General features: G+C 40.5%; 1 protein-coding gene across 2 annotated transcripts; it reads left to right on the top strand.

Annotated features, from left to right (window-relative positions):
* The first annotated feature begins 1276 nt into the window (after positions 1-1276).
* Positions 1277-12461, top strand: LOC310874242 (uncharacterized protein). Of its 2 annotated transcripts, XM_083786969.1 has the most exons (9): positions 1277-1385; positions 4419-4484; positions 5341-5455; positions 7765-7974; positions 8409-8542; positions 8838-9104; positions 11500-11645; positions 11738-11806; positions 11912-12461. In XM_083786969.1, the coding sequence occupies exons 2-9, from the start codon at positions 4480-4482 to the stop codon at positions 12244-12246; spliced, it is 1281 nt and encodes a 426-aa protein (XP_083643095.1). In that variant the 5' UTR covers positions 1277-1385; positions 4419-4479; the 3' UTR covers positions 12247-12461. The 2 variants fall into 2 exon arrangements, with proteins under 2 accessions (XP_083643095.1, XP_083643096.1); XM_083786970.1 differs by lacking the exons at positions 1277-1385; positions 4419-4484; positions 5341-5455 and adding an exon at positions 7164-7227.
* Positions 12462-16530: the final 4069 nt, after the last annotated feature.

Here is a 16530-nt window from a genome sequence, read left to right as displayed (position 1 = left end):
CCCCGGAGCATGACATGATGACAGCTGACATGACAAGCCTCTGTTACGGCACTCCTTATATTAGGACCCCAGAGAACCAATGGGGTAGAAGACTCCTTATATTAGGACCCCAGAGAACCAATGGAGTAGAACACTCCTTATATTAGGACCCCAGAGAACCAATGGAGTAGAACACTCCTTATATTAGGACCCCAGAGAACCAATGGGGTAGAACAAACGTTCCGTCCTCACTGCATGTTACACTTTGCTAGTGCAATTAATTCACAGTATAAAATGTAAACCTTCATAAAACTAAATTATTAAATAATTAAACAGACTCTTAGGTTAGGTTTAGGTGTGCTTCCCCGTGGGAGGTTAGGGTGAGGGTTTGAGATGGTTAACATCGGTAGACTGTAGACAACTTGACTGCGTGTACTGTACGTGCGTTTGATTTGTGAGTTCTCTTGGCACAGTACCATGGGTGTGTACGCATAACAAAACCATGATGCTTCTATGCAATGATTGGAAAAACATCATTGAAGCTGAGAAGTGTCGGCTATGTGGTTGACACGCACTGTGAGAAGATGAGTTCAGATATGTACCAGTGCCATTAAGGTAGAAGCCAGCCTGTTTTTCTGACATCTTATAATAACAATATAAATATATAGGATACTAAATAACCCACTAATAATAATACTAAATATGTAAATATATATTTTTTTGTATTAGTGTATTCATTGTGTTTATTGTTGATTCGTTGGCAGACATTGGTTTGTTTGATGAATTGAACAATGTGGACCCTGTTGTAAACAAGTGTAATGCTTAATTGGGTCGTCCACTCACAGTTAACAGTCTTTGTATTGAGTTTGTGCTTAAAATGTACTGTAAATTCTACAAACTGTTAATAAATATTTCAATCAATCAAAAAAAAAGCACTGCAGACGTCAGACGTTTTGGTTCACGCTCCACATCAATAGGTGGCGGTAAAGAAAATAAAATAACCGGAAGTGGAATAGGTGGAGAGAAAAAGACAAAAGACGACGACGACGAAGAAGAAGGAAAAAATGGCGCTCCCCTTGGACTTGGAGAGTGTTTTCTATTTCAAAATCGTCTCTGACTGTGTTCACTAAGTTGTCTGCATGCCGAAGACACACACATTTGTCATTTTTCCGATTGACTACACGCCCAAGGAAGGACCTCAATGGAAACAAGCCATACATAGGCTTTCTGGGCTTTTAAATCCTATTAGCAGAGCTGTTTCCCCTCATTTCCTCCTCTGCAGACTCTCCTCTGAGACAGCAGGCGTTCTACTAGTATTTTAGTATTCAATCGATCAAATGTGGGATTGTGAAAGAAAGAATCACATGCTATAACAGAATACAGCGAGGTCAGACTACAGAGACCAGGTTGGTACAACAACAGTGGACTACACTAACGCAACCAAACCACACGTCAAACTCTAGCCCTGGTCCAAGGCTTACAGCGAGCCTCTGTAAGCCTTGGACCAGGGCTAGTCAAACTCACAACATTGTAGAATTTACCTAAAGTTCAGGTCCTACCGAGATTTGAACTCGGATCGCAGGATTCAGAGTCCTGAGTGCTAACCATTACACCATAGAACCTTGTGTGTATTCCGATGGGTGTGGTCTCAAGTTCTGGACAACTTTGTTGAACCTCCTTTAGAAAGTTCCATGTAAACAGTGATTGATTGATTGATTGAAGTATTTATTAACATATTGGAGAATTGCAGTACATTTCAAGCACAACTCAATGCAAAACTGTTAACTGTGGCCGACAAATATACACTTCTATAAAGTAAAAAACAGGAAATCACCATAGATGAGGTAAAGAGGGGGGGAAAACAACATTGATTGATTTAAGTATGTATTAACAGTTTGCAGAATTACAGTACATTTAAAGCACAACTCAATACAAAGACTGTTAACTAACTGTGACTGAGTGGACGACACCATAAAGCATTACACTTGTTTACAATAGGGGCCACCATGCATGTTTAATTTTTTTCATAACATTTAGAGACGTACAAATATACACTTCTATATAGCCAAAAACAGGAAATCATAAAAGGTGGAAAAAACATATACAGTAAGGGGAAATAGGGGTGGGTGGGTGGGTGGGGGATTAAGATTTTACTGGGGCCATGCAGTTTCGAATTGCAGCCGTCCGTAGGTGCCCTTGGAGAGCGGTTTTGAAGGAGTCAAGGGATTCACATGTCTTAATGACTGTTGATAGTGCGTTCCACATTTTGGTGGCATAGGAGCGAAATTACTTTAGTCCCTTGTTTGTGCCGAATCTGGGTTGCACATGGTTTGTTGAACTCCCTCTGGTGTTGTGGGTAGCACTTAATTAGTGCTGACTGCTGACCAGACCCTAGCTCCTTACCTGTTCTTTGGCTATAGCCGCTATATAGAAGTGTATATTTGTACGTCTCTAAATTTTATGATGAATTGAACAAGGTGGACCCTCATGTAAACAAGTGTAGTGCTTTATTAGGTCTTCCACTGACTCACTGTTAACAGTTTTTGTTTTGAGTTGTGCTTGAAACGTAACCTCTATATTATCTATGCTGCTACACTTTAGCTCTGAGATGATGTTCCGAGGAAAGCTATCCCTGCGCTGGTAGAAATGAAGTCTAGCTGGGTCGAGCCCATCCACAAGTAGTAACCCCTTTCGCAGTATTTATTAAAAAAAAGTAAAGGTATCAGAATCAGATTCAGAACCAAGATACAGTTGATAAACTTAACATAGGCACCTAACATTTTTACTGAGGTATCAAACAACTGCTTAAACTACGGTGGCACAGTCGGTAGTGCTGTCGCCTCACAGCTAGATCGGTCCTGGGTTCGATTCCCGCTGGGGACACTGTGGACGCTGGCGGCGTGTTCTCTCCTCCGCGTCATCAGTGCACATACCCGAGGCGGGGTTTGGCGAAAGGGCCTTTCTGTGTGGAGTCTGCATGTTCACCCTGTGTCCTCTAGGTCTAGGGTAGGGACCCTCACACACAAACATGCAGTAATCCTGGTCTCTAAACTACCTCCCCCTGGCCTCCTGTCAGGTGAAAAGAAGCAGCTTGGAATCCTCATTCATAGACGGAAGCATGAGGTCAGTCCACTGCCCCCCGGGTTGGCAGAGGATGTGTAGCGCCCAGGGTCACATTAGATAATTGAGTTGACACTGGGTGAAAAACATGGGTTGCAAAATCGTGCACAAACAAAAAAGTTTGTCAGCTACTACGATTTTTTTCCCAATGCAATCTTATGGAAGCAGTACTGTGCAAGCCAAGTCGAGTTGACTGGACACATTTTTTGTAATTATTTTAATACAATGTTATTTATACATTTTCAGGTTTAAAGGCATACTGTACAAACATTCACATCACATACACACAAAACGGTTTCATCAGAGTTTTGTTGACATTGAACTTAGCCTATTTCCTTAAACAGTATAGGCGTTGCTGGCCTTTTTTATGCATCAAATCAGTGTTTAGGTCAAATTTCAACTTGTCGTTGATTATTGTGCCTAGATATAGCTTACAATATCTACTGTCTGTCCATTGACAACACTTCTGGGAGGATTGTGGGGAACGTCTGAATTTTCTGAAATCTATGCATAGCTCTTTTGTTTTTTGAGATATTAAGCTGCAAGAAGGCGTTGTCCCACCAGGATAGGAAGTCATCCAGCACTTGCCCGTGGCAATTCTCGTCATTGCCATGCCGGCTGACGATGACCGAGTCGTCAGCCGGCATACTTAATAATGTATCTTTTGTGAAAATGGCTAAAACGACCGTTGGTATAAAGAATGTATGAAAAAGGCAGATGAAACACAGCCCTGGTGACAGGAAGCTAGACTTCAGTAGCCTGCTTTTACTTCTACTTGGATTATTACGAAACATTTAACACTTCAGCCCTTTATACATTTCGGCCATTTGAAAAAGAGTCAATCTACAAGCTCACATTTTGACGCATTGTGAGCTTGTAGATCTATTTTCTAAATCATTTTAAATATTCTTTATACATTTTGAAAACTTGTTAAACGGGACAATCTGCATAATGAGTACATTCTTCTTTTAGTACTTTTAGGTTATGGATTTGTGGTACCGATCACAGATAGTTTTTCTCATGATAGGCCCATACCGATCTTGTGTGTTATGGGCAAATTTGATGTAAAAACTGTCCCTGTGTGTGGGGAGGAATGGGAGAATGTTTAGGGCATATCACAAAGATGAAAAAGGATATTATACTATATATCTGATTGACAGTTATACCACTTAAATGGTGTAAAATATCCGTTTCTCGATTTTAATATCGGGGGCATCTCTACTTTATTGAGATTTCAATTACTTGTAATAACAGAGATTCTACATTGCAGTATACTTTTACTTCAGTAAAAAAAAAAAACTTTTTCTACACCTGTACAGGAGAACAACTTGCAGGAGGAGAACGAACGTATCTCGCAACGCTGAATTCAGCCTGAATTCAATGAGGTATGATTATGTTTATTATGTTTTATGTTTGTTAAGTGTAGGCTAGGCTATGAAATTGTACAATCCATTGCGGTATATGTATTTCTGTAGTTTTGTACTTGCCTACTTTATCAGCAGTGTTTATTTCGACAGCTAATTTTAGTTTTAGTCATATAGTCTTTTGAATAGGTTTCATTTAGTTTTAGTCACATTTTAGTCCTGTGGAATGTATTAGTGTTAGTCTAGTTTTAGTTGACTAGATCAGTGGTTCCCAAACTTTTCATGTCAAGGATAAAAGTTTTTAAAAGTACCCTCCTCAACCTAACCTGACTGATAAGACCAAATTGCTCTGATCATTCTGTTTTCATGCAGGGTACAGTTATGAGCTGAATTTGCATCCAGACGCTCTCAAAACTATCAGAAAACTAAATTCTACCCCAAATTACTGAGATGTCGATTCGCACGGGACTACAATTATCATAGGACCCCAGTGTTCGCTGAAATATGGTAGGTAATTTGGCCTGTTACTGTAATTATTATTTATTACAGAGTAAATCACAGACATGGATGAGTCGCACGGGATTAAAAAAAGACGTCCTCTGTGATGTTTCTTTTTTAAACCTGGGATAATGCTAGTCCCCTGCGAATAGGGCTTTAGTTTTAGTCATCAGTTTTCATTTTGTTTCCATTTAGTTTTCGGCAGTGAAACAATGTAGTCGTCATAGTATTAGTCGATGAAATCAACACTGTTTATCAGAGGGATACGCCCAGCCGCTGGCTTGTTTCCATTGCGGTCCATTCATAATTCTGTGTTTTAGCCAAAGCCATGTACGGTAATTAAGCATCATGACAATGTTTCTCTCGTCTGTCTTCACAGTACCATCGCAGAAAGCACATCTCCATGTGGAGATGTTGTTCAACGTGCGTTTGTTCAACATCCGACCTTAATTCCATGTGGAAATGTTGGTCTTTCTCGATATCCATCCCTACAGGTAAGTCACAATGTGTAATACTTGGCTTATTAATTTCAGTTTGTTTGATTCATTTGTAGGAAGTCGTTTTCGTTAAAAATGCCGTTTGCTACAAGCCCACATTCCATGGTTTTCATATTTAGTGTATTGACTGGGGGTTAAAACTGGAGTGAGATGGAGACAAAGAAAGCCATTAAAGATCATTATTAACGATCATAGTTACATTCCATGCCCTAATGTTCCAAGGACAAAAAAGAGAAAGAAAACCCTCAACCCTCCCACCATACTGCTCAGTGACGCCGCATACTATAGAGAATAAAATAGTAATAATAATTTGAAAAATAGAAAACATCTGAAAAGAAAATGGTGTACAGTCAACCATATCAGTGGTATCCTGTCTATTAATTGTTTCTACTCAAGTCATTACAATACAAGGGGCAGCCAAACCTTATCAAATTGTCTCCCTGTTTCTCAGGAAATACCTTATTCTCTCAAGATGAAGCGTACTAGTCATTTCATTTAGCCAATGCTTAAATGCAGGAGCCTCCTCCTTTTTCCAGTGCGTCAAAATTAGTTTTTTTTTGCTGTAATCAGACCATATGAGAAGAGTTGTTTCTGTGCTCTCGTCAACATAGGCATGGAGTCTGACAAACCCAGAATAATTAGTACAGGATCGGGGTCAATATGAATACTCAAAATATCAGAGTGTCTCAAATATCTTAATCTTAAATTCATAACATACAGTACTAGCAAAGTCAGCAAAAGTGCATTAGTGGGCAGTATGTGCAAAAGGGCAAGAATAAAGTGCTATTTGCTGTTCAGTAGTTGAATAGCAGCTGGGACAAATGATAATTTGAAACCGATTGGTCTTTGTAGTGGGCACCCTCAGCCGACGACCTGAGGGCAACAGTTCAAACTCAGACCGAAGTGGGTGATCCGATACCTCCAGGAGGGAGGAGGTTCTCTTAAGCATCTGCCTCTTATACAGATCTATAAGTTGGGCTTGGGTTCTCCCAGACATTTTACTGGCCACTTTGACGAGGCTGCTGAGCCTCTTCTTGTTTGCTAGGGTCAGGTTACCATACCAGGCAACCATACAAAACATGAGTACAGATTCAATAAAACTTCTATAAAAAAGTCATCATAACAGATGAGACATTAAAGGAACGCATTTTCCTCAGGAAAAGAAAAGACGCTGCTGGACTTTTTTAGAAGTAGAGGCAACATGAGAGTCAAATGAGAGTTTGTTGTCCAGAACGACACCCAAGTATTTGTAGCTCTCTACGACTTCAATTTCTGTGCACTTGATGAGTGTAGGAGCAGGACTCCTACACTCACTGTGTATCCAGTTGGGATGGTAGAAATGAGGGGTAATCAGCTATAGGGAGCAGAAAAGATAGTGTGTTGTTCCTAAAAATATGTTTTGATTTGTTTCCTGATTGTACTGTGTGTGAATAACAAGCCATACTGTGAATAACAAGGCATCCATTGTAAATGGATTTATCTAAGGTCACGGGGGAGAATATTATTGAACCTAAACAGTATGGGCGACATTTCTCCTGCTCCCATTGTAGGAGGTTCAGCTGTGTTGTTTAACCAGGCCGAAATTGCTCTAACATTGGATGACCAGTAATACAGGCAAAAATCTGGCAGAGCAAGCCCACCAACCTGCTTGGGTTTACAGAGATGGGATTTTTTGATCCTATGTTTTTTGTACTACCAGATAAAAGGACAATCGAGTCTAAGCGTTTGAAGAAGGATTTGGGTAGAAACACAGGGAGGCATTGGAAAAGGTACAACAGTTGGGGAAGAAACGTCATTTTGATTTTATTAACTCGATCGGGGAGCGATTTCCAAAATGCTATGTTGTTTTTCAGTTTCACCAGCAGAGGGGGGTAGTTGACAATTTATGCATTCTAATCAGTGGCTAAATACACACAAAAGGGAAAAAAAGCACACGGGCGTCTATAATAAGTCCATTTAGGCAAAAAGCCTTGTTAAAAAGGAAGGTCTTTAGTCCCCTTTTTAAAGCAGCTAGAGCCGTACAAATCTTCTCTTAGTTATGGGGGTCTCTGGCATGTCTTTTCAAATGGGGGTCCGCGGGCTAAGTGGTGTCAATTTGGGGGTCCTTGACATGAAAAAGTTTGGTAACCACTGCACTAATGGGTAAGGAGGCAGACCTTGTACTCTATCCTTTATTTATTGTAGACCAGTGGAACAGTTCTTTGCCCCAATAATGACCAATTGTCACCGAACATTCCATGCCCATCTCCTAATGTTCCATGGCTTAGACATTGAATAACAAACATCATTCCATTTATATTTGATAGAAATGCTTGCCACCAGGATTTGACTATCACGTGTGCTCCGTTGAGGAGACGCAGACAGACTATGACCATAATGCCGTTAGTGCTACCATACGTCTCACGTTGAAGACGGAAGAAGAAGCAAAGCAGTGGCTTCTGAAGACACGCTGCACCCCCATGACATGGAGGGTGGACAGCAAGAAGACAACGACAGGAAAAAGGACCATCTGTAATGTAAGGAAACCATCATGACTCCCTTAACTAATTCACCCTTTGTCAAGTCCCGGCCCTGGTTGTGCCCCTCTTCGCGCCCATTGGTTGCAGTTATGTGGTTGGACAAAAGTCCTCTCTCTCCATCCACTACCATTGAAATAACATGTTTTTCAGTTGCTCCTTATTGATATTCTGTGCACTCAATTCTTATTTTAAACTTTGTGTCAGTAAAAAGGAACACCACAGATACAGCATGGTGACTGGGCATATCATCTTTGTTTTTATTTTTTTCCAAAAATGATGTTTTAGCAAATTCAACATAAACAAGGCGGAACGAGGCAGAAAGAGCCTGCTGGTTAGTCAGTCAGGGACCAATCAGAAAGCTGAGAAACAACAATTTACACGTACATTATTGTAGTACAATGTGTTAAATATAATATGCAAATATGTTTCAGATTGTCTACAAATGTCAGCACCATGTTCGATCGGTCACAGCGAACACCAGAAGGTCATCAAAAAACACCGACTGTCCAGCGAAAATGACTCTGACCGTCCATCGTATCCCTGTGGCAAAGGGCAGAAAGTCAAGGTGAGGTTTTTTCATAATAAGAGCCGCCATTCGAACAAAACTATTCCACACATTTAAAATGTCTTCTACATCCTGACAGTTTTCTGAAAAAGCTATGTTTCTATGTCAGTCGTTCTTCGATTTTTCAAAAATAGCAGACCTACAAGCTCGTAAGCTCGCCACTCGGTGGCGCGCTATGAGCTTGTAGATCTGCTATTTTTCAATAGCTAAAGCATAGCATAATGCTAACACCAAAAGGGGTTCCCGCCTCAAAAAATGGGTTAAGGCTAACATATTTTGTGCTGTTTTGTCTCAGGAGTAAGGACCTACACATGCCACAGTATCCAACTGTGATAACTCTCCAGAACATCCACAACCATGACATATATTCCACTGGCTCTTTGAAACACAGAGACGTTGGTCAAAAGGCCATTGAGACTTTAACGGAACTCTTTGAAAGTGGGCACACTCCACGTTCTGCCCTGACAGTCCTCCAAAGTGACCTTCAAGCCACGTACGGTGACAACTACGTACATGTTGCTGCTGACCGAGCCACCTGCCCTGACCTTCGGTTCTGCCAGAAGTAAGCAATACTGCACATTAAATGATGAAGATTATATCCATTCCTAATATTTGCTTGGCCCTCCATTTGGTGTGAAATTGTGAATGAGTAGTACAGCTTCATCAGTACTACTGTACTGATGTACAGGCCATGGCGTCAAGTGTTTCAGTGTCTTTAACACTGAACAGAAGAATAAGGCAGTAAATATCAGATCATTGATAATCAGTACACTGTCTTTTTAAACAGACGGCACAAACAGTCACTCACAGAGGAGTGTGGCATGAGTGCAGGGCCAGTAATTTATTATTTTATTTATACGTTCATTTAACAGGGACAATACAAAAAACAATGTATTAAAGTTGTAAAATCATGAAACCGTTGCCTTGTACATAGGGTTTATAGCCAAGGCTAATTTGCAACCCCAGTCCCTGGTTAGGCCTTTCTATACAAATTTGAACTACCTCTACTGAAAACAATCGTTTACAAAAAATACATGCAGAACAGATGCATCTAATCTAATAAAATACTATACTAATAATATTTTACAACAAACCTAAAATACCCATTACATTGACCTATAAAACAAAAGTAAACATAATCACTCAGGTAACTTGTCAGACACTTGTATGTGAGGCTGAGCACAGTTGATTTGATTTCAACCATAGTTTTGAGTCCTCTGTAGAACACTCCGTCTCTGGTTTTACACCTGTAGGCAAGGAAGCCAGACTGTCCCGAAATGATTGTTACACCTGGGGAACAATACAATTTACAATTTAGGCATTTAGGCATTTAGCAGACGCTCTTAATCCAGAGCGACTTACAATAATCAAGAACAAAAGCATGGGAAATACATCACAAAAGCATTTATCATAAAACATGCGTAAGCTAAGAAAGTAACAGTGGAATATCTATATTATGAGACTATACATATAAACTATATATATATACTACTATGCTATACATATGTACTATGGCGTGCTATGACTACATGCAATGCAATTATAGTGCCGTCTAAAATACATAACATGCTATAAGTCTGTATCAGATGCTATCTAAGTCTACAGAAATACAGTTACCACTTGTTGAGGCTTGTGTAGTTTCTCTACCAGAGCTCGGAACACCAGTCCAGAGAACAAAGGTGAAACATTTTATGGTAGAAAAAAACCCCACAAAAATAAAAAAGGTTGTGTTTTACTTTTTTTTTTAAATACCACAAAGGTGCCATCTCATCGGTTTTTGATCCATGATTTTTATAGCCCGTTTGTATATTGATGTTATTGGTCATGCTTGCTGCCCTGGAAAGACGGCACATGTAACGACACCTGTGCAAAGTTGACGACATCAGCCGCAGGTTGCCGTCACTCTGCACCCCCTTATGAAGCGTGTGCATCGGACGAGTCCCAGTGGTGAACTTTTATTTCATCGACTCGTCTGGCAATAATGAACTGTGAGAACTGCAGGGTGTTTGTTTCTGCTTCTCACACACAGCTGTGCTGGTGGTCTGCCATTAGAGGGGTCATCCTCACTCAAAGTTAAGATAAAGCCACCATATTTGAGGGTCTGCAGCTGTTGAAAGAGTTGCTGCCAGAACAGGCCTTTGTCGGAAAGGGGCACGAGTGATGATAGTGCAGCAGAGAGAGAGAGAGAGAGAGAGAGAGAGAGAGAGAGAGAGAGAGAGAGGGAGAGAGGGGCACTGTGCAGAGCATTCTACGGAGCAACCAGGCTGCTTTGCTCCTGTCATGTCCTCCAAGCTGTTTGGAAGTGGTTATGGAACTAAGTGCATTACGTTGACTTGCAGGATAGAAATGCTCTCTTCACCATTGTGAAGGGCATACTGTATGCAACTGATGTTGCAGCGTAGCAACTCCACCAACAAGCCATAACCAGTCCAGTTGTCGTGAGGTTTGTACAGCGTAAACGCAGGACAGGAAGATGGAAATCATGGAACATAAGCAGGACAAGTTGGATTGGAGACGTTGTTGTGACGTCCAAGGCTTGCAAGACAGCATTTTATGATGAATTACATTTGGATGAAAAACATATTATTTCACCAGGAAATAATCGACTATTCGACTACTTTTAGGTATTTAACGTTGAATACCAAAAATCTGTATTCATGAATGCCCTACCTCTCAGCCGAAAACAAAAAGAATAAATGGCCCCTTGTGCACACCAGTAAAACAATAATAAAAACAGTAAAAAAAAACTTCCAAAACAAGTACAGTTGTATCATAATAAAGTAGTTTTGTGCTGAACACACACAAAATATAGATATATAGATAATAATTTGAATATCTCTGAACCCAATATATCTTGGCGTTACAACATGTCTGGGAAAGTAAGTCCATACATACAGTATTCTGAGTTTGGTTGTTTTGAGGTTTTAGTGGTTAATTGATATCACATATTTTCACAGCTTGTATAAGAGCATACGGGAATCCAAGGCTGAGTGTGGCAGCGCAGAAGGAAATGGAATGTTGTTCGCACCTCTGGAGAGTGACTCTGACATGTTTGAACCTCTGGAGCGAGACACTAAAGTGTTTGAGGATGCTGAAACAATGGGTCAGTTTAATTCTCATTTAGCTTTGTTTATTGGAGCCCGGGATGAGCTAAAGTTTAACATGCATATGGCTTTCTTTGTAATTGAATGACAGTCCAGTTGCAACCATTGTCGAGTTCAACCAAGGCAGCCACTGAAGGGCTTGAGGGTGCTAAAGCATCAGGTGAGTTTAATTATAAGCAAAAACATAAACAAACTACAAAAAAAAAAGACTACAAAAAAAAAAGACATATGTATTGTTCAATTTTTATTTGCCTTTTTTCTCCAGATGTTTTTGACAGAGAAAAGTTCTGCTCCACCATAGAGAAGTTTAAGGAAACAGTGCTGAACAATGAAGCACTTCAAGGAGGAGCCTTAGACATGATGAAGACCTTAGACATGGTGATGGGGAACCACTCCCTGCTGCTGTCGGCCATGCACAGGTTTGGCAGCTACGGGACAAACAGTCGGGCATCACAGTCGGGCACGATAGAAGCAGCACAGCTGACTTCTATTGCCCGCCGAAGGGTCAGGCCTGGAGGCAGAGGTCGGCTCACTGCATTGAGGCCAAAGAACAATGTGGCAAGCATGGACCATCGCAACAGCTACCCGAATGGAGTGTAGTCTGACATTCACAGCTTGTCCCGAGTAGTAGTGGATGCTGCAGCAATGCCCACCCAGGATGCATTCAATAATGTATCGAAGGATACCAGCTGAATGACGAAGGTTTCACCCTCGTCATCTACCCCTCCTGTTTGCATATAGAGGGCATGCTCATGCATGAAGTGAATGGCAAATCGAGTGGCAAAGTGAGTGAGTTAAAGTTGTTTAATACAATCAGATAGGACTTTTCTGTTTGGATGTAGGGGCTGTAAAGGCCACAAAGTATTTCTTTGCCACTCAGTAGGCGTTCCCGCATAACTTCCGGGTATGATGATGATGATGTCACGCGCATACCCTCTATTAGGGATTCCAGAGTGTCCGCCCTGAAACTGGGAGGTCGGGGTTCGACTGTAAAAATGGGACCCAATGCCTCCCTGCTTGACACTCATCAATGGGTTGGATTGGGGGGTCAAATCTACTAATCAAATGATTCCCGAGCACGGCACGGCTGCTGCTCACCGCTCCTTGGCTGCGGCTCACCGCTCCAAGAGATGGGTCAAATGCGGAGAATAACATTTCACTGCGGTAACGTGTGTGACAAATCGTACTACTTTGACTTTGACTTTGATTCCAACACGGGTCTGCCTTTGCCTTTAACCCATATTGGGGGAAAGTCAACTGCAGTAATAAAAGTTATTTTGTCACTTTACTGTAATCCAGACCCAAATATTCCCATTTAAGGTTATCATTGTATGCTTTTTTTTCCTAGTCACATTTGTCAGACATACTCTAGTTTGAAACGCTGAGGAAGGACGACGTACCGAAGCTCATAAGAGACTACAGGCACTCAAACTGAGTGCGGATATTAATGTTTTTCATTTGTATCTTCAAGAATCTGCAGCCAGCTACAGAGATTACACTCCCCTGAGTAGAGCATGCCTTCTAATGTTTTAGTTGTGCTTTATTTTTAAACATGCTTTATTTTAATTTCGTAATTTTGTTTATAATGATTATACAGACTTTTTTTTCTTTTCTGTTTCCTCCCAGCACTTTCGTTAGTGAAGTTTTGGAAATTCAAGAAAATCTACTCAATGTTAACTTATTGTTTTTTTGGGTGCAATGAGCTCAGAAAACCTAAAAACAAATACATTTTTTTTAAATAAATTATGCCACAATCCCTTTAAGAACGGCTATATTGTATTTGTTTTGATTGTCATTATTTGTTTGATAGAAATAAGAAATATTAGAAAGTTATTATTACATTTTTACTTAAGTAATAAAGAAATAAAATAATACTAAATACCGGTACTACAAGTTTGTGTCCGGATAGCTCAGTCGGTAGAGCTCTTGCCTTTGGACAAGGTCATGGGTTTGATCCCGGGCTCCACCAACTCGGCGTATACAATACTGGGGCCTAGCCAAGATCACGCCCACCGAGGAATCTCATTCACGCTGCCAAAACGCACACAACCGAAGGAATCGATGCTGAATCCAACCGCTTCAATGAGGTATTGTATGCAAATATCATGTAACTATTATGTTTATATCATACAATGCATTAAAGCTGGGGTCTTGTTGTTACTTGTGCAAGCAGAGCGCGCAAGTATTGTGGTCGTGCTGGTACGACTGCACGTGTATGCTTGGTAGGTATTGATGGTGACGTAATTAAGATCTGTATCAATGCCGGGTTATAACTGGCTTTTGATGGTGACGTAATAAAGATAGGTTTCAGATTACATACATAGTATACATACAGAGACATTACCTTTAATTCACCCGACATTGAAACATATCTTAATTACGTCAACATCAGTATATATACCTACCAAGCATACGCACATCATAAAGCCAGCCGACCCAGTATAGTACTTTCAACTTACAACTGTACAACTGTTACCCAACCAATATTGAAACGTATCGTAATTATTTCACCATTGACAGCCAGTTTTAACCCGACTTTAGTATTTAATTTCAATCTTTTACAGAGAGGCTGAGATTTGAAAGTTCGTAGCGGTCGACAGTAATTTCGCACTAGTTTCTGTGCAACGTGCAAGTAGGCTCTCGACAGAGTGCAGTTCTTGTTTCCATTGCGGTCCTTTGAATCTCTTTAGTTAAATGTACTTCATCAGCTGAAGTTCTATAATTATGAAAATCAAATGTCTCACAAATGTCTCTTGAATCTCTTTAGTTAAATGCTACTGTGTGAAGCTTCAACAACTGGAGACAAATCTTGCTTTTTTTAGTTCAAAAAAGTTCAGTGCATCATAACAATGTGTTTCTCATCTGTCTTCACAGTACCATTTCAGAAGTCCATGTGGAGATGTTGAACTTTCTCAATGTCCTGCCCTACAGGTCAGTCACAGTGTGCATTACTGGGTTTATTCATTTCCGTTTACATTTGATTTATTTGTAGGTAGGTTTAGTGCACAAGTAGTTTTAGTTAGAAATGCTGTTTGCTTTCCATCAAGGTTAAGCCATGTACATTTCATATGGTTTTGATATTCAGTGTAGGCTGGGGGAACTGAAGAGAGATGGAAAACACTGACCATTCGCACACACTGCACCCCATGACATGGAGGGTCACCTGCAAAGAAGCGTACAGGAAAAAAGGTTCTCTATAAGGTAATAAACTATCATGACTACCTAACTAATTAGACATATGTAGACTACAAAAAAGACATAATATGTATTGTTCGCCTTTTTTTTCCAGATGTTTTTGACAGAGAAAAGTTCTGCTCCACCATAGAGAAGTTTAAGGAAACAGTGCTGAACAATGAAGAACTTCAAGGAGGAGCCTTAGACATGATGAAGACCTTAGACATGGTGATGGGGAACCACTCCCTGCTGCTGTCAGCCATGCACAGGTTTGGCAGCTACGGTACAAACGGGCATCACTGTCGGGCACGAGTGTAGTTTGACATTCACAGCTTGTCCCGAGTGAGTAGTAGTGGATGCTGCAGCAATGCCCACCCAGGATGCATACACTAATGCATCGAAGGATATACCAGCTGAAGGATGAAGATCTGACCCTCGTCGTCTACCCCTCCTGTTTGCAATAATTATGTAACACCCAGGAATCCAACCCGGGTCTCCCGTGTGGAAAGCCAACATCTTAACCACTAAACCACTAAGCCAAAGGGATATGATATTCCTGTGACTCGGGGGAGATATTTAGACGTTTGAGGCTATCAGGTTGAGGCTGTGAGTCACTCTGCTACACACACACACACACACAGACACACACACACACCCCACCTCCTCCCACGGGGAAATCCGATCCAGGTCACGGAACCATTGTAACACCAGGGAATCAAAGTTTTAGATGTATAGGTTATAGGGCCTAGGTGTGATTTATTCCCCTGTGCCTTTGCCATTACCCAGTCAACTGCAGTAATAAGAGTATTTTAATTATTATTTATTTATTTTTCAAGGAATTAAACATGTCTTCAAAGTCGTTAAATTGTCACTTTACTGTAAAATATTCACAGCTTTTCCCAAGCAGCAGTGGACTTTTCCCCATATTGGGGGAAAGTCAACTGCACTAATACAATACTCCTGTAGACCAGGAGTTAGAATCCTCCACGTGCATTTAGCTTGTTTTGGTCCTCAAACAAACAGCGTGCTGCTCACGTGTGGGAAGGTGCAGGGCGGTGAGAGCAAGCTACAAATACAGGTTGGTCAGGCCAGGGCAGTGGTTCTCAACCTTCTCAGGCCGTCACCGCCCTAAAATAATTATATTTGAACTGGGGACCTCCCACCATGCCAAGCATTTGGAGTTATAGGCGTTGAGGCATTACATTTAGCTTGCCTCTTTCTTATATTATTTGACAATTTGGCCAATGTTTGACCAGTTTTTATAGTATTGCTTGTTGATTACTTTTGATGCATTAATGGTAATAAATCAAGGTATAAAGAATGTCATAACATTTGTTAAATTGTCACTTTACTGTAATACAGACCAAAAAGGAATATTTATTCCCATCTAAGGTTACCATTGTATGCCTTATTTTTAAACATGCTTTATTTTAATTTGGAATGTTGTTTATAATGTTTATCCTTATTATTATTATTTTTATTCTTTGAGTACTAACTAAAGTGCTGGGAGGAAAATTTTGGAAATTCAAGATCAACAATGTCAGTGAATAAAGGTCTGAGAAATATTAGTTAAATATAGTTATGAATTCTTTGGAGGCTTTGTGTATGACCACTTGGGGGCGACATGCACTAGAATAGGTCATAATGATGAAAAGCTCACATAACATAATGCATGGTGAATTGGTGATACAAAGAAAACATGTTTTTATA

The sequence above is a fragment of the Protomyctophum parallelum genome, assembly GCF_964188405.1.
Source record: "Protomyctophum parallelum genome assembly, chromosome: 17".
In the NCBI taxonomy this organism is placed as follows: domain Eukaryota; kingdom Metazoa; phylum Chordata; class Actinopteri; order Myctophiformes; family Myctophidae; genus Protomyctophum; species Protomyctophum parallelum.
The sequence above is the reverse complement of the archived record's forward strand: the minus strand, read 5'-3'. Positions and strand labels throughout refer to the sequence as shown.